This window comes from Podarcis filfolensis (genome assembly GCF_964270895.1).
Source record: "Podarcis filfolensis genome assembly, chromosome: 13".
Classification (NCBI taxonomy): Eukaryota; Metazoa; Chordata; class Lepidosauria; order Squamata; family Lacertidae; genus Podarcis; species Podarcis filfolensis.
In genome coordinates, this window is record NC_139615.1 from 42,855,929 (window position 1) to 42,880,881 (window position 24,953).

Here is a 24,953-nt window from a genome sequence, read left to right on the forward strand (position 1 = left end):
CGTTTGTGGTGTGAAAAACTACAGGATTTCAGCAGGAACCTACAGGACATGATTCTACTTTGGTCTTCCCCTTCTCTTAGGAAAAAAACAACTCTTCTCAGTGTTTGCCCCCACCCACAGAGCCCAGATGTAGGGAGCCATCAGGCCAGAGTAGGTGTCAAAATAATCTTTATTAACAAAGTGTACACTAACACTCCTGAGAAAAAAAAAAGAAAATGCTCACAGTTATTTTTTTTTCCTGCTACTCTCACTGGGAGATTAATATGTTATTTTGGATAGGTGGCCTAGGGCCATTGCAGCATCTAACTGAGGGGTGAAAATGAGGTGGGTTTGAGGGGTCAGTTACAATGATTCTATGCAATGCTATGGCATGGGGATTCAATTGGGAAAGGCAAATACACACATACAAAATGTGATCTGTTTGGTTTGTTTCCTTCTTTCCAGGGTTTTCTGAAGTTGTGCTTAAACCAGCCTTGCAGATCTGTACAAAAAAAAAATAATACAGCTGACTTGCACATACCTGCATTTTGCATAGTGGCCCGCGCAAAGAACGTCAAGGTATTGTCCAGAATAACCTTTTACGCTAAGTTGATGTGCTAATCACAAAACTGGCTGCTCCTGGAATGTCTTCCAAAGCCAGGTAAATCTGGAATGTTGCAAAAGTCTGGGAAATATATTTTCAGAACAGGTTCCCTCCACCCCAGTTTGTTAGACTAGTGTCACTCAGACCTCCCTTACAAATTGGTAGGCAACACATGAGACAATTCACCCCGTTAACACAGACCCAAATGTGTTTGTTGCGTTGCGCTAGGGATTCTACACCTGACTTTACCAACTCATTTCATACAATGAAGATGCAGTTTTATGCATGCTTTTCTGGGAGTAAGCCCCACCAGACTCTGCAAAACATAGCTCTGAGTAAACAAATACAATCAGGGCTACAGACAACATATTAATATGTTGGGATTGGCTGTAGAATTTGGGGCAGGGCTCAGAGGGGCTGTCAGAAGGCCAGGGACTGCATCCTTCAGAAGCAAGCCTGAGTACAAACAGCAAGCCCAAAATCTTGTTGGCAGCCCCGTATTAAATTGTGCTACACATTTTTTTCCTTTTATCCTGCACTTCATCTATCAAGGTGTACACTCTCTTTTTTTTCTCAACAGAGATTTATGTCCATGCAAGAAAAATGTAATATATGAAGTTGCCCTCAATATGCACTAGGGCAGATCATTAAATGGTTCGTTATATTCCCATGTACAAAGTTGCAGCATCGTTTTACTCTTCCTTCCTGACTTCACAGGATCCTCCTGCACAATGACTAGAATCTTCAGACACGAGTTGTATCAAAGAAAGACACAATCATTCTTGGTCTCCTACAACCCAAGAAAAGGTTAAGTTCTTAGCAGTCTCCTCGTCTTCCTCCAGACAAAATTTCCTATTATTACTTTATTACATTACGGAAGTGCTCCAATGTCCCGCCATACTAGTTACCATTCAAACACTGACAGAGGCAGACCCCAACAGTTAACAGATGCAAGATTGGGGATGTGGAGGAAAAAGTCAACCAGCCATTCTTCTTGGAGTCGGGTGGGGTAAGAGAAATATGCACCTGAAGTCTACTCTATGGAGTACCATTTCTGAAATCAATCACCTTGGAAGCCAACCCACTATTAAACTGCCCCCGTTTCAGAGAGGACAGGGAATGGCAACAAGTCTCGTCACCTTGAGCCATGAGTACTGTCCTCCAAGTGCAACAATTAAAAACAGCTAAAGCAACTTCTCAGTTCAGGGTCCTCTTGACTCGGCTTTGGGCTCAACTGGATTCCTAACTCCCAGGAAGCAAAGGGTCAGAGAGGTGTCTCTGAATGTCCAAGCGCTCAGAAGGTGCCTCGAGGTGCTCAGGAAGGGAAGGGAAACGGGATCCTTGGAAAAGTCCCTGGTTGCCCGGTGCCCTCCGGTGAGGCTCTAGGTTGGGCAGGGTCTGTGAGCAATGCTCTTGCTCAGAGCTGATTGTCATGGTCTCGTCAGAAGCCACAGTCAGGTGTACACCACTTGACAACGAGTCCCTGGATTTCAGCTGCAGCTTTTCGATTTCCGAGTCGCTCGGAGTCTGGTGAGGGAGGGGAAAGGGAACAAAGTTAAAACTCCTTCACCATCGAGTGGCATGTGTTTGGGTTGGCTCAAAGTCCCCCTGTAGGAATCTGAGAATTTCAAGTTGCAGTTGGAAAAGGGGAGGGGGGGTTACATGCCTCATGAGTGACTTGGGAAGGGGGGGGGGAGTGGATTCAGTTCACATTTAGAGACAAATTTGTCAAACACTGACTTTCCAAAATGATATGGGAACCAAAATATATCGCCACCCTTAAAAATTCCAACTTATTCCAATGCAGTTTTCCCATTTGGTTTCAACAAAAATGCATATATTAGAGGGAAATGTGCCTTAAAATGCATATATTTGTGAGAATTATGTACAAAATGTATTAGGAGATACTGCTTGCAAAATGTGTACATTAGTTTAAAAAACTGCATACAAAAATGAGAGACATTGCACTGAAATGCTTAAGAATTTCCATGATGATAATTATTATTATTATTATTATTATTATTATTATTATTATTATTATGGGGGGATTCGCAAATTGCCACAGAAATGTGGTACTCTGAATTTAAGATTGGAAAAATGCGAAACTCTGAGAACCGAAACTGACAGATCTTTCCACCCCTACTCTTGACTGCAGAAATATGCATAAAAGCACGATACACAAGAAACACTAACTGCTTAGTAACAAGGAGGCAAGTTCAATACAAAACTTTCACTATTCTATCATATCTCCTTGTTTACACAGCAACGTGTATATTTTGAAGAGCACAGCACAACATTTGTCTCTGTTTTCTGTAGATAACTGAACACACACACCTACTTTTCAACAAGTCCCACCCCCTACAGAATTTAAAGTTCTTTGCTGCAGTATATGTAGTCCAGGGGTCCGCAAACTTTTTCGGGGGGGGGGGGCTGGTCCACTGTCCCTCAAACCTTGTGGCTTCCTGCAGCCAATCTGAAGCCATGGCAGCATCATGGAAGTCAGTCCCCATGCGCTGAAGCCTCTGCGCTGCGCCGGTTTAGCTCGGGGACTGACCAAGCGGGCGGAAGGTCCACGGGCTGGATTTACGAGCCTGGTGGGCCGCATCCGGACCCTGAGCCCTAGTTTGCCGACCCCTGATGTAGTCCCTTAGTTCCATGCACATTGCTGTACTAGCTTGGTCCTTCCATCCCCCGTGATGTACCCCCAAATACAGTGGTACCTCGGGTTAAGAACTTAATTCGTTCCGGAGGTCCGTTCTTAACCTGAAACTGTTCTTAACCTGAAGCCCCACTTTAGCTAATGGGGCCTCCCGCTGCTGCTGCGCGATTTCTGTTCTCATCCTGAAGCAAAGTTCTTAACCTGAGGTACTATTTCTGGGTTAGCGGAGTCTGTAACCTGAAGCGTATGTAACCTGAGGTACCACTGTACTTTTCCGGCCTGGCTTTGAAGCCAGGCGCTTTCTCTCACCGGCCTCACTGCAAATGAAGGACTTTGATTCCTAGTGCCTGAAACTCACCTCCTTTGTGGGAGTCAGTTCCTCTTCTCCTAGTGGAGTTTCAGGTTCTGTGCTCCTCATGCTCATGCTCATGCTATACAAAGCCAGGTTGTGGGAGGATGGCGAGATAGTGCTATATGCAGGTGGCACTTGAGACAGCTGTCGCTGCAGCAGCTGCAGGATGAGGTTCAGGTCAGAAGACATCCTGGACTCCAGCCTACAAGAGAGATCATGACATTTTAGCCTGAAGCACACTGAGCGAGCGAGGAAGGTGTGTGTGAGACTATCCCAAAGACTGCCTAAGTCTAGTTTGAGCAAGGTCCCTGACATAACCAGCAGGGTGAATCTGTGCGACACCGAGGGCTATTTTTTTAAAAAAGGGTTTTATTTCAGATTACCAGAAGCTGGTTTGTCCAGTAACTTGGGCCACATACTGTTCATATAAGTAGAGTCAGCTTGGATGAGTAGCATATAACACGGGTGCCAGAAATTTGTAGCCTTTCTGAGATCCAGCACCGAGGGCCTTCTGGCGGTTCCCTCATTGCGAGAAGTGAGGTTACAGGGAACCAGAGGGCCTTCTCGGTAGTGGCGCCCACCCTGTGGAATGCCCTCCCTTCAGATGTGAAGGAAATATTCAGCTATCTTCTTTTTAAAGACATCTGAAGGCAGCCCTGTTTAGGGAAGTTTTTAATATTTAATGCTGTATAGTTTTTAACACTTGGTTGGAAGCCGCCCAGAGTGGCTGGGGAAACTCAGCCAGATGGGCGGGGTATAAATAATAAATTATTATAATAATATTATTATTATTCTGAAGCAGCAAAGTGCACTTCCCTGATTCGAAAACCACTCGCAGCTGCATTTCACAAACTCACGTGCTATATATAGCTAACAAACTATACTTCCCAGGATCCTCTGGGGGAAGCCATGACTCTGCGATTCAGAATAAGTGACTCAGAAACAGAGTAAGATATCTAAGGAAACGTCCCTGCCTTTGAAGTTTGCAAGAAAAAGTTAATTTTATTCATTTGATATAATTTATATACAGTGGCACCTCCGGTTGTGCACAGGATCCATTCCGGAGCTCCGGTCGGATCCCAAGATGTTTGTATCCGGAGGTGCGGCTTCTGCGCATGGCGCACGGCAAAACCTGGAAAAATACTTCTGGGTTTGCCGCGCACATATCCCGAAGGATACATATCCAGAGGTGAATGTAAGTAGAGGTACCACTGTACTGCTTGATTGAAAAAAATAAAATAAAAACAAAACTCAAAGCGGTCTGCAAAAGATAAAACGGTAAAATCTAGAAAAATTCACAACCCTACTTTAAAATATAGAAAAGTTAAAAGACTAAAAGAGATTAATGTTTTTACAAGGTGCCGAACAGAGTGCAATGAAAGTGCTTGCTTGATCTCAATAGGCAGGAAGTTCCAAGTGTAGGAGGCAGTGCCACACTAAACGATCAAGTTCTTAAAAATGTAGAATGAGTAGTCTGTTGCACCTGGACCCAAGTTGTTAGGGGCTTTATGTACTGACACTTTGAACGTGGCCCGGTAGCAGATTGGCAATCAGTGTAGATCTCTGAGTACAGGTGACTGTATCACGGATGCTTTAGGAACAGGTAATAATAATAATAATACATGTAATGCCTTAAGAGAGAACATTATGAAAATGATTTATAGGTGGTACATGACCCCAGTCAAGCTTGCAAAAATTTATCATACGCCCAATAATAAATGCTGGAAATGTAAGGAAACTGAAGGTACTTTCTACCACCTTTGGTGGACGTGCCCAAGGATCAAGGCCTTCTAGGAAATGATCTATAATGAAATTAAGAAGGTACTTAAGTGTACCTTTCATAAGAAACCAGAGGCCTTTCTCCTGGGCATGGTAGGCCAATTGGTGTCAAGGAAAGATAGGACGTTCTTTATGTATGCTACAACAGCAGCAAGAGTTCTTTTAGCAAAGTATTGGAAGACACAAGAACTACCCACGCTGGAAGAGTGGCAGACGAAGGTGACAGACTATATGGGACTGGCCGAGATGACTGGCAGAATCCGCGACCAAGGAAAAGAGACGGTGGAAGAAGATTGGAAGAAATTTAAAGTTTATCTTAAGAACTGTTGTAAAATTAATGAGTGCTAAAATGTCGTGGGTAATGTAAAACTGAATTGCAGCGATAAATATTGGGTAAGAGAAAAAGGATCAAAGAAATTGAATCATAAGTAATTGAAATTAGGGGTTGCTGAAAAAGTTTAAAATAGGGATGCAGGAAAGGGAGGTATGGGGAAGTCGTTGAAATAAGGTTTAAGAAAAAAAAAGGTTATGAAATTATACGTGTTTATATGTTTGTTTGTCTATGTATTGTTAGTTGTGAAGTGTCTCAATTCATGTTGGAAAATCAATAAAAATTTATTAAAATAATAATAATAATAATAATAATAACAACAACAACAACAACAACAATTTTTATTTATACCCCGCCCTCCCCAGCCAAGGCTGGGCTCAGGGCGGCTAACAAGCAATAATAAAAACAAGTTGAATGAATACAACTTAAAAACTAAATTAAAATACAACATTAAAATATTAAAATGTAGCTTCATCGCAGGAGGAGAAAGGAAAAGAAAAAAGAAAGAGGGGGAGGGAATCAAGTTGGCTCCAAGCCAAAGGCCAGGCGGAACAACTCTGTCTTACAGGCCCTGCAGAAAGAAATCAGATCCTGCAGGGCCCTGGTCTCATGAAGACTGTGGTACATTGGACACTCGGGTTGCGAACGTGATCCGTGTGGGAGACACGTTCGCAACCTGGAGTGCTGCGTCTGCGCAAGCGCCTAAACCCGGAAGTAACCTGTTCCGGTACTTCCGGGTTTCGGTACGTCCGTAACCCGAAAACGCGCAGCCTGAAGCATCTTAAACCCGAGGTATGACTGTAATTAGCTTTAGATAGGAGATTGGAACACACCATCTACCTTGCAGTTTTATTTAAGTTCCTGCAACTTGGGGTTCTTCATGCCCTACTGGAACCTCCAAGCAATGGCGTTTACCTGCCGAGCTGTGCCTGCAGGCACTCCAGCTTGGATTCAATCTGCCGCGGTCTGTCATCAGAGTTGGGAGGCATGTCCAAAGGGCTGTGAACCAATGACATGTGCTGGAGAGGCTCCGTAAGGGAATTAGGCCTCTTGTCTTCCCAGAATGTGAACAGGTTAGAAACATCCAATGGCGTTGCTGAGGGACAGAAAAGGAGATGGATGAAATAAGCGCCTGTCTTAGTCAGCTGGGGTTTTCAGCCAACTACCATTATAACACCTGATAATAATAATTATTATTACTGTTTATTAAATTTATTTGTTTAATTTTTTTAAAGCAACTTACAAGTTAAAATACAAAGATACCGTAAAACAGACAGAAGTAGTAAGACCATGCATTGCACATTATAAAACGTTATTGTAAAATCAAGACAGTGTCCTATTGGTATGAACATGGCAATGAGAAATTATATAGTGAGGGCAACAGTCTGGGTCAAAGTGGGAATGACTGCAGCTGATGATGGAAACAGCGGTAAGCAGGCCTCACACCAGCATCTGAGGTGGCACAATCACACTAAACAAATATTTTTACTTTAAAAATAGACCAGTGGAACTTATTCCCTAGTTAGTGTGTTTGGCCTCAGAAGCAAACACCATTTTATTCCTGCAGTCGTGACGGTGCTATGATTGAAGCAAGTAAAATGCAGAATTGCACATATTTCTTTTTTTAAAAAATCAGGTTTGAGGAAGCAACAGAAACAGTTAGAAAGCATGAAAGAGCAGTGAGTGAGGAAGAAGAGAAATGTGAATTGTGCGCTTTCCAGCTGAGGCAATATACATGGCCATCTAAAAGGGGTGATTCCCTGAGAACATGGGTAGGGAAACTAAGGCCTTGGGGCCGGATCCGGCCCAATCGCCTTCTAAATCAGGCCTGCGGATGGGCCGGGAATCAGCATGTTTTTACATGAGTAGAATGTGTGCTTTTATTTAAAATGTATCTCTGGATTATTTGTGGGGCATAGGAATTGGTTCATTTCCCCCCCTTAAAATATAGTCCGGTCCCCCACAAGGTCTGAGGGACAGTGGACTGGCTCCCTGCTGAAAAAGTTTGCTGACTTCTGCCTGAGACCATTAAGCCCAGTGTCTAAAATTACTTACCTGCCCCACTGCCTCCAAAAGAGGAATCGTGTAATTGAATTAATTTCCTTTTCAGAGAGTAGTTTAAGACTTATGTGTATTTAGGTAAAGGTAAAGGTACCCCTGACTGTTAGGTCCAGTTGTGGATGACTCTGGGGTTGTGGCGCTCATCTCGCTTTACAGGCCGAGGGAGCTGCCATTTGTCCACAGACAGTTTTTCTGGGTCATGTGGCCAGCATGACTAAGCCGCTTCTGGTGAACCAGAGCAGCACACGGAAACACCATTTACCTTCCCACCGGAGTGGTACCTATTTATTTACTTGCACTTCGTGCTTTTGAACTGCTAGGTTGGCAGGAGCAGGGACCGAGCAACGGGAGTTCACCTGGTCACGGGGTCATAAATCCCATTAAACTCAGAGGGACTTAAATGAGAAGTCCACATGCATAGGCTCCGATTACATCAGCCACACAAGGCTGTCTCTCCTACTGTGCTCTTCAAGAACTCAACCTCCATATGCCCACACTTTCCATTGGTGGTTGAGCTGCAAAACTCTTCCTTTGCAGGTTGGAGGAATGTTGAAGCACAGGACCTTGTAGGGCAGCCTTTCTCAAACTTCTCTGGGCTACGCTTCCAGAATAAAAATTTGCTCACACCACACCACTTTTTTAAAAAATTGATAAGAAATATATCGGAAAACAAAAATGAAACAACTCCTAGCAGTGCTTGATTTAGAACACAGAACACAACTACTTTATAATATAACCACGGGACATCCAAAGGCAGCTACATAAGAACATGAATCATTCCCAAAATATAATGATAAATGAGCTTCTTACATAGGAGGCACTTTTTCCCCTCCAAAAATGAAGGGGAAATGTGTGTGTGTCCTATGGGGCGAATGCAGGCTGGAGAGGCATCGGTGCGCACCGACCCCTCTCGCTCTCCAGGCTTCAGGAAGCTATCCGCAAGCCTTGCAAGCCCGGGGGAGTTCCCGCGGGCTCGCGAGGCTTGGGGCGGCAGCCTGCATCCCAAAGCACGGGGTGCCCTCTGGAGGACGCCCCGTGCTTCGGGAAGGTGTCCGCAAGCCTCCCGCACGAGGCTTGGGGCGGCAGCCTGCATCCCGAAGCACGGGGTGCCCTCCGGAGGATGCCCCATGCTTCGGGAAGGTGTCCGCGAGGCTTGGGGCGGCAGCCTGCATCCCGAAGCACGGGGTGCCCTCCGGAGGACACCCCGTGCTTCGGGAAGGTGTCCGCAAGCCTTGCGCGCCAGGTGGGAGGTCCCGCCGGGCTCGCAAGGCTTGCAGGCAGCAGCCTGTTCTGGGGTCGGGGGAAGCTCGGGCCTCCCCCGCCCCAGCCCCGTGCCTGGGGGGGGGAATAATTTTTTTTCTTTACTTCCCCCCCCCAAAAAAACTAGGTGCGTCTTATGGGGCGGTGCGTCCTATGGGGCGAAAAATACGGTATGTAACTTAGGTATGTATACAAACCCAAAGGGAGGTGTGAGCTTGCTTTTGCCTGGTAATCTCATTTATATTAGGTGTAATTTGAAACAAACAAACTCTCATCGCTTCATCAACTCAAAGAAGCCTTTCTCTTTTCTGATCTTTCATATTTGTCACGAGTTGAAAATCTCTGTTCACAACAATATGTCGTGGAGAACTGTAGAATAGCCAATGAAAAGAGCCATGGATACTGTTTATGGTTGTATATCCTAACTTCACTAGGGAGCAGGTGGTGCTGTGGTCTAAACCTCTGAGCCTCTTGGGCTTGCTGATCAGAAGGTCGTCGGTTTGAATCCGCGCGGCAGGGTGAGCTCCTGTTGCTCTGTCCCATCTCCTGCCAACCTAGCAGTTCAAAAGCACACCAGTGCGAGTAGATAAATAGGTACCGCTGCAGTGGGAAGGTAAATGACATTTCTGTATGCTCTGGTTTCCGTCACAGTGTCCTGTTGTGCCAGAAGCGGTTGAGTCATGCTGGCCACATGACCCGGAAAGCTGTCTGCGGACAAACGTCGGCTGAAGTGAGATGAGCACCGCACCCCATAGTTGCCTTTGACTGGACTTAACCGTCTAGGGGTCCTTTACCTTTACTGTGGTTTAAATGTTTCTTTGATTGCCCTTGAATCTTCCTGCCGCATTAGCTGCCCTCTCCCTTTGAGAACCACTGCTGTAGGGCAATGACCATCGAGCTGCATCGTCAGAGGGCACCTTAAATTACAATTTCCAGGATTTTGGGCCTATCAGTGAATCTGTAAGCTCCTTAACCCTTCTCTTAAGCTTAATGTTTTTGAGCCTAAAATTATATTTCATCAGCCTCTCACAGATGGAAAGCAGCAGGAATGTCTAATTAACACTCAGCGGTACAACAGTAATCCTCTGTGGCATCGTGCCCTGCTGGCACGATCCCATATCCATTCCCGCAGCGGCCAAACAAACAGGGCAGGACTTTTGAGGCAGACTATCAGATAATCATGTAATTCAGGCCAAGCAGATTATCTTACTATAATTTACCCAACCGGAGCCCCCAGTTACCCGTACCTGCATAGGACAGGCTGTCATCAGTCACCAGTTTGTCCACGTCAATGGCATCAGGGACCAGGTTTACCACAGCTGGGGCGTATTTGGCCTTTTCACCGTTTGTGAAAGATTCGTTCTTCGTGGGGCTAGGCATCTTGGCCTCCTCCTCACTGGTCTGGGAGCAGGGTGTCGTAGTGCTGCACATATCATCCCAATGGTCCTTGCTGTGCGGACGCTGCAACTGTGTGAGCTCCGAGTACGCGTGGTACTGCTCAGGATCCGAGATGCCTGCGTCCAAGTTATCCGAGTCTGCAGAAGCAGCAAAGAATGCAGATAAGCTTAATATGAGGAGCCAATGGCTGTGACCTAGCTGCTTGCAGAATCTATACAGCAACAAAATGCTCACGTCAAGTCCACTTCCTCATTTCCCCTGTATTAAATACAGTTCTCCACATTTTACAGCAAAAAATAATAATGAAAAACACCTCATGAAGATCCATTAGCGCTTTAGTGCTAATTTCTCCTAACGGGACAGCTTTGACTAAAGTGCACATTTCTGTAAGCGATTTCCCCTAATATAATGCACCTTTGTATGTTATTTTCGCCAATATCTTCATTTTCATGCACACTTCAACCTAATGTATGCATTTTTTTTGGTAAATACTGTTTGGGTGACAAGGATAGATGTGTATTTTGAAAGGTAGCTGTGTTTCTCTTTGCACGTTGTTTCAGCAGGTGCAAATTTGATAGGTTTGGCTTTACCTGTGTGCTGAACTGAGTTATTATGATTATTTAGTGAATTTATATACTGCCCTATACCCAGAAGTCACAGGGCGGTTCGCAGAAAAGATCAATATAAAACCCATAATATATATAATCAAAATAAAAACAACAACCCAGTAACATCCCTCCAAGAAAGACCCACATTCTAAAAGGGCATAGGATGTCAATCAGATCAACAAAAGGCCAGGTTAAAAAGGAACATTTTTGCCTGGCCCCTAAAGGTGTATTTCTCCCCCTCCCTGACTTTCTCCTCCTCTAACCATCACATTTCAAAACAAAAACAAAAAAACAAAAACAAAAACAAAAACAAAAACCAACCTCACAAGGCCTGTGGAGAGAATTGCTGTGATGGGCACAGATATAAGAAACCTTTAAAGCGAGTCAGAGAAGCTCATATGGGTTTATCAGCAGCCAAGAAAGCTGCGTGGCTCTCCATGTTAAGAGGCACATACTTTTGATGTCTAGAGGAAGGAACAGCAGAGCTGCAACCCAACTCCATCTTGATCTGCACTGTTAACTTTCCCAGAGCAACTGTCCTGCCACTATCAGAGGCGACAGCACTAGACGAACCTTTGAACAGGCTCAGGACAACATCTCGTAAGTTTTAGTAATGGGAACGGTCAAGAGGTGGCAGCAATGGGCCTGCTATCTTCCTCGCTCCCTTGCTCCACTCTGAACAGAGCAATCCTGTAATGTTTCCTGAGAGATTGACTCACCTATTTTGTTCGCTTTGCAGAGGGAATGCTTACGGCGCCGGGCTCGACGATAGTTGCATGCATATTCCTCACTGAGGGGGGACCGAGGAACACTGTCTGCCTGAGAGAGAAAAGTAATAGTCACAAACCCTCCAGCATTTCTCCGATGAAAATAGGGATGTCCTATTCCATCATCATCATCATACCCCGCCCATCTGACGGAGTTGCCCTAGCCACTCTGGGTGGCGTCCAACATATATAAATCATGGTAAAACTATACAAGGCTGCCTCCAGGTGTCTTCTAAAAGGTAAAGGGACCCCTGACCATTAGGTCCAGTTGTGACCGACTCTGGGGTTGCGGTGCTCATCTTGCTTTACTGGCCGAGGGAGCCGGCGTACAGCTTCTGGGTCACGTGGCCAGCATGACTAAGCCGCTTCTGGCGAACCAGAGCAGGGATTCGAACCGCCGACCTTCTGATCAGCAAGTCCTAGGCTCTGTGGTTTAACCCACATCCTTTTCAGGTGTCTTCTAAAGGTTGCATAATTACTTATCTCCTTGGGTCGCATAACTCCATACCCTCCAACATTTCTCAGATAAAAAATAGGGACAAGCTAAGGAAAAGCGGGACATGCCGGGATCAGTCAGAAACTGGGATGGCTTCTGTAAATCCAGGACTGTCCCTGGAAAATAGGGACCCTTGGAGAATCATGGTTTCCCTACATCTTGCTTCATACCACTCACTTCATTCTTCCTGCCTAAATGTTCTGCTTCTCCTAAGCAATTTGACGTGCAGAGACTTTTAGCTGTGTCCTAGCCTCAGTTCCGAGGGACGCGGGTGGCGCTGTGGGTAAAACCTCAGCGCCTAGGACTTGCCGATCGCATGGTCGGCGGTTCGAATCCCCACGGCGGGGTGCGCTACCGTCGTTCGGTCCCAGCGCCTGCCAACCTAGCAGTTTGAAAGCACCTCCGGGTGCAAGTAGATAAATAGGGACCGTTTACCAGCGGGAAGGTAAACGGCGTTCCATGTGCTGCGCTGGCTCGCCAGATGCAGCTTGTCACGCTGGCCACATGACCCGGAAGTGTCTGCGGACAGTGCTGGCTCCCGGCCTATAGAGTGAGATGAGCGCACAACCCTAGAGTCTGTCAAGACTGGCCTGTACGGGTAGGGGTACCTTTACCTTTACCTTTAGCCTCAGTTAGCTTTCCTTTCCCTTCTGCCTTCCCCAGACCTCTCTCTCTCTCTCTTCCTTGCCAACCCTCCATCTTCTACCCCCACCCCCACCAGATACTCACATCTCTCAGGTTGAAAGTTATCTCCAGATTGCTCCAGAAATTATCTGAGAAGGCTGGATACATATCCAAGACTTCCAGGAGGTCCTCACGCTGGATTTTATGCAAGTCGCAGTAGGTGAGGGCTCGGACATCTGCATTGGATTTCCCAGGCCTGGCATAGAGGCTGATAGGTTCCCCAAATATGTCGTTCTTCCCTGCACAACGTAGGAAATCCTGTTAGAATGCAACAACTTTCCTGCTATTCTGGGAGAGAGACCAACAGTCCACTCAACTTGCAAGTGTGTTAGCGATGATGGAAGTGTTACAAAAATGGGCTGTGGGGCCCATAGATTTTGGCTCTGAGGTCCAGCCCTAGCTGCACCTCTGGATTTTACAGGGGGGGGAGAACCTCCACAGCAGAGCTGTTCTTTCCTCTGGGTAGAAATGGGGAATATACCAGCTGCCTCTTCTGGTTTCAATGTCCAATATTAAGTCCCTGCTGGGAAACACTCAGAGATCCTGCACTGCAGGAGGTTGGGTTAGATCGCCCTCATGACCCCTTCCAATTCTACAGTTCTAAGTTTTTAAGGAATTTTTTCTTAAGAATATCTTAAAAATCACACGGAGAATGTAAATCCCCTGACAGATATAGAACCTTGAAAACAAAGAAAATGTATAGCAAATTTTGTCTGCATAAAAAAGGGGGGGGAGTAGAATAACAAAAATGAAATGTGTACAGATTAACAAACTGCAATACAGCACAATGGGAAAAAGTCTAATTTTTATGGTGTGTCTACGTTGGGTATGTATGTAGGTAGTGTATGTATTGTATGTATGGTATATTGAAGTGTATTGTTTAAGTTTTATGTAAATTGATGTATAATAAAGACTACAAAACAAATCTATAGTTCTATGATAATAATAATAATAATAATAATAATAATAATAATAATAATAATAATTTTATTTATACCCCGCCCTCTCCAGCCAAGACTGGGCTCAGGGCGGCTAACACCAAATATAAAAACAATTGATTGAAATACAGCTTAAAAATCAAGATTAAAATACAACATTAAAACATTAAAATGCAGCCTCTTTTCAGTGGAAACTCAAATCAAAAACTTTTGGGGGGATGAAAACGTCAAGTCTTCACCAAGGCTAACTATCCAGACTGGTCCTAGATGGGCCAGAAAAATGCCAGGGAAGTCCCCAAATAGGAGTTCCAACACAGAAGGAGAAAGGAAAAAAGAAAGAAAGAGGGGCAGGGAATCAAATTGATTCCAAGCCAAAGGTGGAACAACTCTGTCTTACAGGCCCTGCGGAAGCAACCATTGCTTCCTACAAATGAACAGGCCTTCCAGCCCACCATTCCCAGAGAGAATTCTTTTACCTAAGATGGCCACCACAATGTCCTCCTTGAGGATCTCGATGGAGCCGCGCGAGATGAAATAGAGAGTGGTGAGGACATCTCCGTAATGCACCAGTGTATCCCCGGGTGGCGCATGGGTTGTCTTGAACTTCATGGCCAAGGCCCGCAGGCAGCCTTTGCTAGCTCCTCGGAAGGCCTTGCAGTTTTGGAGCAGGGTGCGGTTGAGGTGGAGGCAGATATCAGCTTGCAGGCAGTCGGGGAAGCCTTTCAGCACCTGAGTGGGAATGAAAGCAGGCCTATGTGAGTGGGTGGGATCTATGAAAGGGGATGCTGTCTCTCTCTTCTCACTGCTCCATCTTATCCCACAACCATGCCCTGTGCAGGAATTGATTCAACTTGCAGTATATAAACGGATAAAATTAAGGTGGAAGCCTGTTTTTGAAATGCTGATCTGTAATGAACTAAGGCAGAAGGTATGCGAGTGGCGCTGTGGGTTAAACCACAGAGCCTAGGACTTGCTGATCAGAAGGTCAGCAGTTCGAATCCCCACAACGGGATGAGCTCCCATTGCTCGGTCCCTGCTCCTGCCAACCTAGCTGTTCGAAAGCACGTCAAAGTGCAAGGAGATAAATAGGTACCGCTCCGGTGGGAAGGTAAACGGCGTTTCCGTGCACTGCTCTGGTTCGCCAGAAGCGGCTTAGTCATGCTGGCCACATGACCCGGAAGCTGTACGCCGGCTCCCTCGGCCAATAAAGCAAGATGAGCGCCGCAACCCCAGAGTCGGCCATGACTGGACCTGATGGTCAGGGGTCCTTTTACCTTTACCTTTAATTAACTAAGGCAAAGGCTTTTCATGAGCTCACAGAGACGTTCCCAATCTGTTCTGCTGAGGCACAGGCCAAATGTTGTTTGCTTGCCAATTTTGTGTCTTTTTATATTCTCTTCCTATACCCCTAGATTTCCAGCTTTTGATCAAAATGTTTCTTCAGACAAGAAATAAATGAAGCAAGGGTGGTTACCTGATAGCCATTATGAAGGAATTTGACTTCGCTGCTGTTATAAGAAAAAACTGCTCCTTTTCCCTTATGGGGTAGTGAAGAGCCCATATAGAGTCCTTATGTAGATTATTGGTAGGAGAAAATAACAGAGGCCAACCAGAGAATATTGAGAAGCAAAACAGCTAGTAAGCATGGACTTTATTAAACTGTTGCAACAGGGTGTTCATCCCTCCTTGCAAGAGAGAGGAGGAACCCAGAACAACAGTGTGCAAGCCCTTATATAGACTTGAAATTGCCACCCTGTAGCTCAAAACCACCCCCAATACATCATTCATACATACATCACAGAAGGGGTGGTCAACAGCAGAATCCTGTCTGGCAGGAAACCTGTTAATGGGTTTACCTGGTCAGCCTGGCCATTCTTTTGTGATGATAAATATTTAATTCCTGAGTCCAGGTCACAGGCTCACCCTATTCATACCCAAATGTGCCCTTAAGGCAGGATTTCCCCATTTCCATCCAAACTGCAGAGGAATGTTTGAGGTCACTGAAAGAGTCAAAATGGCTTTAGGACTGTTCCTGTACTGTTTCAGACAGGTGGTTTATATATTTATGTATGTGTTTGCCTGGTACATTTATGAACATTTATTTTGTATCTTAGACTTTATAATTCTCATAACAGCTGCCCTGGAGTATTTGTACGGATCTGGCTTGAAAGGATAGGTACATATTATACGGGAACATCAATTTTTATGGGCTTTTAAAACTGGGCTGTTTTTTATTGGTTGTTGTGTATTATATATGGGCATGCATATTTCCCCTGTCTGTTGCATATCTTTCTGTCCATTGGGGATTATAGGACTTGTTCAGCAGGAAGAGCATCAGACTCTTAATATCAGGGTTGTCGGTTTGAGCCCCACATTGGGCAAAGGATACTTGCATTGCATGGTCTTTTCCAACTCTACAGATATATGATTCTAACTAGCACTGACTGCCAAGGTTCAACTATCCATTGTGGATGTTAGAAATGGCACATGTCTTGCCTAAGAGCTGGAAATAATAATAATAATAATAATAATAATAATAATAATAATAATAATGATGATGATGTTATTATTTATACCCCGCACATCTGGCTGGGTTTCCTCAGACACTCTGGGCAGCTTCCATCAGAATATAAAAACATAATAAAACATCAGACATTAAAAACTTCCCGATACAGGGCTGCCTTCAAAACTTCCTTGAGCCTGGAACCCAAGGGCAGGAAAATATACCGTATTTTTTGCTCTATAAGACTCCCTTTTTCCCTCCTAAAAAGTAAGGGGAAATGTGTGTGCGTCTTATGGAGCGAATTTAGGCTCTGTAGCTATCCCAGAAGCCAGAACAGCAAGAGGGATCGCTGCTTTCACTGGCAGGGATCCCTCTTGCTGTTCTGGCTTCTGGGATTCAGAATTTTTTTTTTCTTGTTTTCCTCCTCCAAAAACTAGGTGCATCTTATGGTCTGGTGCGTCTTATAGAGCGAAAAATGCTGTACTTGAGGAAAGGAGCCTATATCAATAGGTAGCCAGTCTGGAGTGGTTTTTTGTTTTTTTTAATTAAGTATCACAGAAACAAAGGAGAAAGGGCTGTCTGCCTTAGTTTTCTGCTAATAATTCTTTTTGTCTTGTCCTCTTCTGTGCCAAGTTATATTTCTTGCTCATTGCTATGTCTTGTTGCAATGAGTTCCCTCAGACCAAGAATGCACTGCATGAAATTCTTTTTGTGGTTTCAATTTTAATTGTCGCAAACAAATTCCACGCACCTTCCAAATCTGTGCTATCACTCGCTATTTCAGCAAACCAGTTTCTGCAGTATATGGAAAGGGCCTGGCAGCTACAGTTTTACAACTTATTTAATTCTGATGGAGATCTCTGAGCAATATTGACAAAGATGGATGCATATGGTTCATCTTGACGATCCGTGGATTGCAGGGGGAGGGGCATAATTGAGTAGCAAACTGGAATTAAGGTTTTCGGTTTAGTCAGTTTTCCAAGAGTTTGCTTTAAAGCAGTCCTCCCAACCTGGTGCCTTCTAGGTGCGCGCACACACACACACACACACCTGAAAACAACTGCAACAAACACACACAAAACAATCCAGATTAGTTCATTGAAAAAATGCTGCAAAATAAAGTGCAGAGTTATTCTGGCAAATTTAAACATCGCTGCTTTCCCCTACTTAAATCATACATTTGGAAGTCATAACTCAAGGTTTATCCCACAGCTTTATCCCCATATGTGGTGGGAATGTAGAGAAGTTTTAAAAAATTGGGAAATGATATATAATGAATTGGAAAAAAAATGTTTAAAATGACATTTGTAAAAAAACCAGAAGAATTTTTGTTAGGGATTTTAGGACAAAACCTGCCAAGAAAAACAAAGAACTTATTTATGTATGCTACAACAGAGGCAAGAGTCTTGATAGCACAAGGATGGAAGAAGTAGGAAATCCCAACGAAAGAACAGCGGCAAGAAAAATTGATGAGCTATGCAGAGTTGGCTAAACTGATATATAAATTGCGGAACAAGGACAACTGTGACTTTAAGGAAGAATGGGAGCTTTTTACAAATTACCTAAAAAGACAACAAAATGAACTGGATTCCTTGGCAGGTTTTGAATAAACACACACAAATTTATTATCTATGTTAGGTAGATAATGTAAGGATATGTACAATTTTATAACATGCAGAGAATAATATGTGCTGAGAAATCAAAGAGTAGCTGAGGGAAGTCTCTGGTGGGGGGAGGAGGGAGGGTGGGGGGGAAGGGGGGGAGATAATGTATGCGATTATATGGTTTGATAATTTGTTATGTTGAAATTGCTAATAAAAATATTTTTTTTTTAAAAAAATGCAGTTGGCATTATTACAGGGGATCTCCTTCACTCCATATTGGTGATAAATGCACTCCTTGTTGCCTCCAGACGTTCTGGACTACAGTTCTAGACAGCCACCCCAACTAGCAAGATTGTGGTATCTGGAGCTGCTGGGATTTGTAGCCCTAAACATTTGAAGTGGGGGCACCAAGTTGGGGAAGGCTGCCTTAGGTTGTAATGTGGAAAGTCACCACCACCACCACCAAGTGAGAACTGCTTTGCCTTCCTTCAAGTGATGTATAGTGAGGCCTTCCTCTTCAAACGCTACTTTGCGCTTTGCTATTGATCCCCTTCACTCCCTTTCCCAACAGACTAATTAAAATGGATTGAAGTTTATTTAGGCACCATCCTATTCCGTTTTTGCTTAGCAACCAGCCATGTGGAGGAAAAGCTGGATCAATATGGCTTTGGAGCCTCTTCCTCACACCCAGGAAAAAACAGACCCAGCTTAGAATTATAGCTTCTAGGTTTCCACCTCAATGTCATTCCTTGCGAAATGGCTCAACAAGGCATTTCTGCTTGACCGGGGGACTCTTAACATCACTTTAAGGTCCCCTCAAATTACGTTTCTCTGGCTAGGATTTGCAGCCACAATGGGAGGATGAAGATGCCGACTTAGTCCTTAGTTTGCTTCCAGCACTATTTATTTTGTTTGTTGCCAATATCCATCTTGTTACGTTTCAAGCCAATTCACACAATCAATGTGTGCATAGTTAGCATATAGACTGAATAGATCTGGCCCATAGCTGTCAACTTACAGATTTGAAAATAAGGGACCAGCAGCCTCGAAAATAAGGGATCAGCAGCCAAAATAAGGGATTTCGCTTGGCTTATACATCAATCCACCACTGATGGAGCCATGCTGCTTTGGCTGCCACTGACTGTGTTTTGCAGGGGGTTGGGCTACATGATCCTAAGGGTCTACAACTCCGACCAAAGAAGAGTGGCAGACAAAACTGATGAACGACGTCGAGATGGCAAAGCTTACAGGCAGAATTAGAAACCAGGAAGAGGACCTCTTTAATAAAGAATGGGGAAAGTTTATAATTTATTTGAAAAGCTATTGTAAAGAGTTACATACACTGGTAGGATTGACAGAAAACTTGTAGTAAGAATTTGAACTATGGATGGACAAGTGATTTATAAAAATAGAGTTATGAAAGGGATGCAGAGGGGGAAATCACTACATTAAGATGCTGCACTGGTTGGAGGGGATGCTAAGCAGCACGTTGGGGCTGCTGCCGTCCTGGCGCGAGGAGTTCCATTGGCTCTTCCCCACCCGAGAGAGAGGGAGGGAGGGAGAGAGACTCTTGCCCACGCTGCCCACGAGCCCAGCATGAAGTGTTTGCAGCGCTGCCACGGCCGCTGAAGCGCTGCCCTTCTGCGTCCCTCTCCATCCCCTCCTCTTCCTCCTCCCTCAGGCCGCCTCCTCAGCTGCCTCCGCCTCCGGCTTACCCTGGCAGCGTGGCGGCTTCCCCCACCCACCGCCACCCGTCTCTTCACGACGCACCCCTGAGGGGGAGAAGGGAGAGACGGAGACGCGACAGCTCGTGTGCGCTCTCTCTCTCGCGGTGGAGGACCCCGAGCTGCTGCTTCCCTCCCGAAGCGGGAGAGCATGAAACCCGGGAAATTTAAGGGACATCATCAATAAGGGACAGCAGCGGGACACGGATAAGGGATAAGGGAGTTTCCCGCCAAATAAGGGACGGTTGACAGCTATGATCTGGGCTGAGTTCCACACATACTGAAACCATCTTGCATCTTACTTCACACACCATTTCAGACATTACTACACTGCTGCCAAACACGATGCTTGCGCAATAGAGGCCGACCAGGTATCAAGGCAGTTTTGTAGGCAAACGGCCTCGGAATTCAGCCTAGATCCATACAAAACACATATGAACTACAACATAGGCTTGTCCCTACAATGAGTACAAACGCAACCTTTTAAAGGTTTTAGGACACGTGCAGATTCCATTGTTTCCAAACTTCCAATTTACATCCGATAGAAAAACAGTTTAATAAGCCTTTCCTTTGTAACTTTATTTTATTTTATTTATTAAAAAATGGGAGAGCTGCAGTTCGATGAAATGATTTTTAACGGATTGAGTACACGAGTTTTGGTTGATTAACTGATCTGCCAATTTTGCACACAAGATTTATGTTGTAAGACGCATACCTGCAGAAGGGAAGGGTGAACGCTTTCTAAGGTGGTGCTTGTCGTATGCACTTTTTATAAATTTTTGTATTAAATAATGTATAATATATCACATACAGTATTTTAAATCTTCTGTCCTACAAAAGCTGGAAAGAATTCTAACTGAGTAGGCCATTGGATCAGTTTTCATCCCAGCTGGCCATTGTAACAACTTTGGAGCTTTAAGAAGTAGTGTTATGGAGTTTGCGTTTTTCCTCTTCTTTCTTCCTCTCTTTTTAAATTTTGCCCCATGCCTTTTTATTGTAGGCCTGTCCCTATTGTAGGGACTGTCTTTCTTTCATTTTCTTTCTTTTTTGTTCATTGGTCTGTAAGCTGCCCTGGGGGTCTTTTTTTGATTGAAGAGTAGCATAAAAACGCTTAAATCAAATAAGCAAACACAACGTGGCTTACTTTTTAGTAAACACACGTAGGATTGTACTTTGGATGCTATTGCCAGACTTCTTCATCTTTTAAGGGTCAACAAACGTATCTGATTTGCATGCATAAATGTACAATTTACAACACAGTCCTTCAAGTGGCAATCTCTGAGACCAAGCACTTGCCCCTTAGCTGCCTTGGGGTGCTTTCTCTGAAGTGAAAAAGCAGGGTGGAAATGTAAAAAATTCCTCTTCTCAACACCAAACCACAGAGGACACCCCACCACACACAGTCTTCTGTTTTTGACTGATGAATAAATATTGCTTTATTTTTTTGCTCTCAATCTTGTGAGGATTTTCTGCCCTGGCTGTCAAGTATTACACTTTATCAGAATATACCGTATTCTTCATAAGACTGTAGGGGTCAGATGGGATTACCATGAGGAATTATAGAATATACATCAAGCCATCGTGTCCTCGATGAAGACATTGTGTTGACTGGGTTTGATATATTGACAATAATTTCTGATTAAATCCCATAAGATTCTACATTCATGCCCTTTTGATGCCCTTTTGCCTCTGCTGCCCATTTCTCCCTGCTCTTCACGAGTCACGTACACACTTAGACAGGCAGGCGTCCTGGGTCATCAAAGACAGTGGGCAAGTTTATTTGATGTAGGATCTTAATCTTAGGGACAGGAAGCAGATCTCACATGAAGGTGATACTGATTGCTATCCTCCTGGGCATCCTCTTTATCATATGTATTGCTTGTTTATGACCTCCGGGGTTGCTGTATTCGCTCCTTTGTAGTATTCATTCATTTACCCCAAAAGTATGCATGGATAACTAGTGTTTATAGTTTAACTTGTCCCCACGTGGGTTTGTGGAAATGCTCAGAAGAAATCTGATTGGTTCTTACAAACACTCTGTAAAAAGTTCTTTTGTGAATAAAAACGGCTTGGGCCAGGGGGCTGGGGCATTCGGACAGGCACAGAGAGACACGATTAGACGCACTTTCTCCGAGAGCCTTGCTGGTCAAAGCCTCGTGTCTTGTTTTTAATCAGGGTCCAATCCTTCCTTTACTTTGCGAATGCAACACCTGACCATAAGACGCAACTAGTTTTTAGAGGAGGAAAACAAGAAAAAAAATATTCGGAACGAAACAGTGGATGTATGATTTTTGTGGTTCATGCTGTGGCCACAGACATGTGATTTGATGGTGAGTTTGGCGTAGCCCAATGCAAAAATCCTGAGAATCCATGTGGACCCGTGCTTTGTAACCACGTTTTTGCGCCATTGCATGATCTGCTTTTCGCCCCTGGGCAATTCGGCTCCAGGGACCATGCATTCGCTCCATAAGACGCACAGACATTTCCCCTTACTTTTTAGGAAGAAAAAAGTGCGTCTTATGGAACGAAAAATACGGTACTTTATGAGATCTTTGGGAGGCAGACTGGACAGCCAAGGAGTTCCGGCCAATCTTGTGAAGGAAGGAACCCGGGTAAAATCCAGGTGTATTCTGAAATTTGCAGAAACCTATCTACCTAGCTATCTTAGGCTGTCTATTGAGCTGTCCAGTTACATAGCTAACAATCTCTCATCTCCAAGGTTGCTACACAACCTACATCATCTCTGACTCACCGCATTCATGTCGATTCCATTGGTGTAGGACCAAGCATGCTGGAAATACTCCTCAAGCCGCTGGCGCAGCGGGTTCGGGATTTGGTGGAAGCGGATGAATTCCTTCACCCTCAACATCTGGGTATGGTAGCGAGCTGTGCCTGAGTACAGGCGCTGTATGATGGCAGAGACATTGCCAAAAATGCTGGCGTACATGAGAGCTGAAACAAGAGGACATGGGTAAGCATTAAGGGGCGAAGGGACCATTCTTTGGGATGGCGGTACCCAAGTGTGAAGTGTTTGAGCCCCACCTCAACATGCATTATAGGCATGTATTGCCTACAATACTTTACTGATGACACTGCCCTGAGCGCTCACAGATTCATCAGGAGATCACTTGTGAACACTAAGAGAGATGGTGGATCATTTTTTTAAAGATTGAAGTACTCAGTGTTCATGTTTGTTTGGGAGCCATGCTGCCTGATCTGGAAGCCTAAACCAAGGGTAACCAACTTCTACCATCTCAATTCGAAAATGTCTACTATTAACGTAAGGCAGAGCTGGAAAACCTGTTCCCCTCCAGATGTTGTCGAAGCCCCATCCAGCATAACCAATGGTCAGGGATGATGGACCCTGTAGCCCTATAACATCTGGAGAGTACTGGCTACTTCTGCACCAAAGCTTCATCAGAGATGTTTGGAGAGAGTTCTTGGTCCCTTGTTCATCACCAAAAGGGAAAGGGGAGGGGGGAAAGGGCACATATTTGCATAACAATTGCTATGTGTAGATATAAAGGTAAAGGTAAAGGGACCCCTGACCATTAGGTCCAATTGTGACCGACTCTGGGGTTGCGGCGCTCATCTCGCTTTATTGGCCGAGGGAGCCGGCGTACAGCTTCTGGGTCACGTGGCCAGCATGACTAAGCCGCTTCTGGCGAACCAGAGCAGCGCACAGAAACAGCGTTTACCTTCCCGCTGGAGCGGTACCTATTTATCTACTTGCACTTTGACGTGCTTTCGAACTGCTAGGTTGGCAGGAGCAGGGACCGAGCAGCGGGAGCTCACCCTGTCACGGGGATTCGAACCGTGACCTTCTGATCGGCAAGCCCTAGGCTCTGTGGTTTAACCCACAGCGCCACCCGTGTCCCATGTGTAGATATATGCATATGCTAATTCAGAAATCTTTTTTGCCTGGCTGGGATAAGTCCTTAACTTCTTACAGATTTCCCAGATGGAAAGTCTACTGGGAGCAGGTAAATTTATATTCAGAAAGGAATGTGACCCAGGCAGGAAAATCCTCCGTCACCCCTGGGTCAAGGGAAGGGCTCAGAAGCACTTACACCCAATCAGCATGACACAGATGGAGAAGATCTTCTCGGAGTTGGTGTTGGGAGAGACATTGCCAAAGCCCACGCTGGTGAGGCTGCTGAAGGTGAAGTATAGGGCTGTCACGTATTTGTCCTTGATGGAGGGGCCAGAAGAGAGGTCGCTGTCATTGTAGCGCTTGCCGATCTGGTCGCCGAGGTTGTCCAGCCAGCCAATCTTATGCTCCATGTAGGGCCGCTCCACGTTGCCAATGGCGTACCAGATGCAGGCCAGCCAGTGGGCGATGAGGGCAAAAGTGCACATGAGCAGGAAGAGCACAGCGGCCCCGTACTCGGAATAGCGGTCCAGCTTGCGGGCAACTCTCACCAGGCGCAAGAGTCGCGCTGTCTTCAGCAACCCTATCAAGGTGGTTGTCTGGAGAAGGGATGAAGAAAGAAAGAAAGAAAGAAAGAAAGAAAGAAAGAAAGAAAGAAGAGTAACAAGACATTTGAACACTATTTGCAATTTTTTTTTTAAAAAAGTGTGAGAGTGACAGGAAGGTGTTGAATCTGAAAACTGTAATGCAAGAAGCACCATGACTACACCAAAACAGAAACCATTACTTTAGAAGAATGGCAGATGAAGATGTTGGAGTTTTTGGAGCTGGCTGACCTAACTGGAAGAATCCGCAATCAGAAAGAAGAGGAGTACCAAGAAGATTGGAAGAAATTTAAAGACTATTTAGTTAAACATTGTAATATAAGATAATTAGAAGATACTTGAAAGTATCTGATAGGCCTAGGACTGAAACAAGAACGTTGTATAGTAATATGGATTTAAGTTAAAAAAGAAAAGCGATGAAGGTAGTTAGTTAAAGGAGTTGATTGTATTAGAAAGAGGATTTTAGGGAACTGTTACAAAGGAGATACAATGAAATTCAGTTAGGGGGGAATCGAGGAAGTCAGACTACAATGAAAGTTAACTTGGATTTTGGAAGTAATCACTGTTTATATTCTTTTTTCTTTTTCTTTTAGTATTGTAAGATGTTTTGTTTTATGTTTTTCATATGTTATACTTGTTATAAATGTGGAAAATCAATTTTAAAAAATTGAAAACCCCCCCAGAAACCATTACTCTACAGTCACTGTGGTGTTTTACTTCTCCTAAAGTG

General features: G+C 44.6%; 1 protein-coding gene across 4 annotated transcripts in view; it reads right to left on the bottom strand.

The window, feature by feature from the left end:
* Nucleotides 1-151: 151 nt before the first annotated feature.
* KCNH6 (potassium voltage-gated channel subfamily H member 6) overlaps nucleotides 152-24,953 on the bottom strand; it is a 124,056-nt gene continuing 99,254 nt past the window's right edge. For all 4 annotated transcript variants that reach the window (XM_083582455.1, XM_083582458.1, XM_083582456.1 and 1 more), the window contains 9 exons: nucleotides 23,818-24,217; nucleotides 22,500-22,699; nucleotides 14,393-14,645; nucleotides 13,024-13,217; nucleotides 11,751-11,850; nucleotides 10,273-10,560; nucleotides 6,620-6,800; nucleotides 3,601-3,796; nucleotides 152-2,110 (listed from right to left, as the gene is read on the bottom strand). In XM_083582455.1, coding sequence (XP_083438581.1) covers nucleotides 1,826-2,110; nucleotides 3,601-3,796; nucleotides 6,620-6,800; nucleotides 10,273-10,560; nucleotides 11,751-11,850; nucleotides 13,024-13,217; nucleotides 14,393-14,645; nucleotides 22,500-22,699; nucleotides 23,818-24,217 — 2,097 coding nt within the window. In that variant the 3' untranslated portion in view covers nucleotides 152-1,825. The remainder of the gene's footprint in view (nucleotides 2,111-3,600; nucleotides 3,797-6,619; nucleotides 6,801-10,272; nucleotides 10,561-11,750; nucleotides 11,851-13,023; nucleotides 13,218-14,392; nucleotides 14,646-22,499; nucleotides 22,700-23,817; nucleotides 24,218-24,953) is intronic.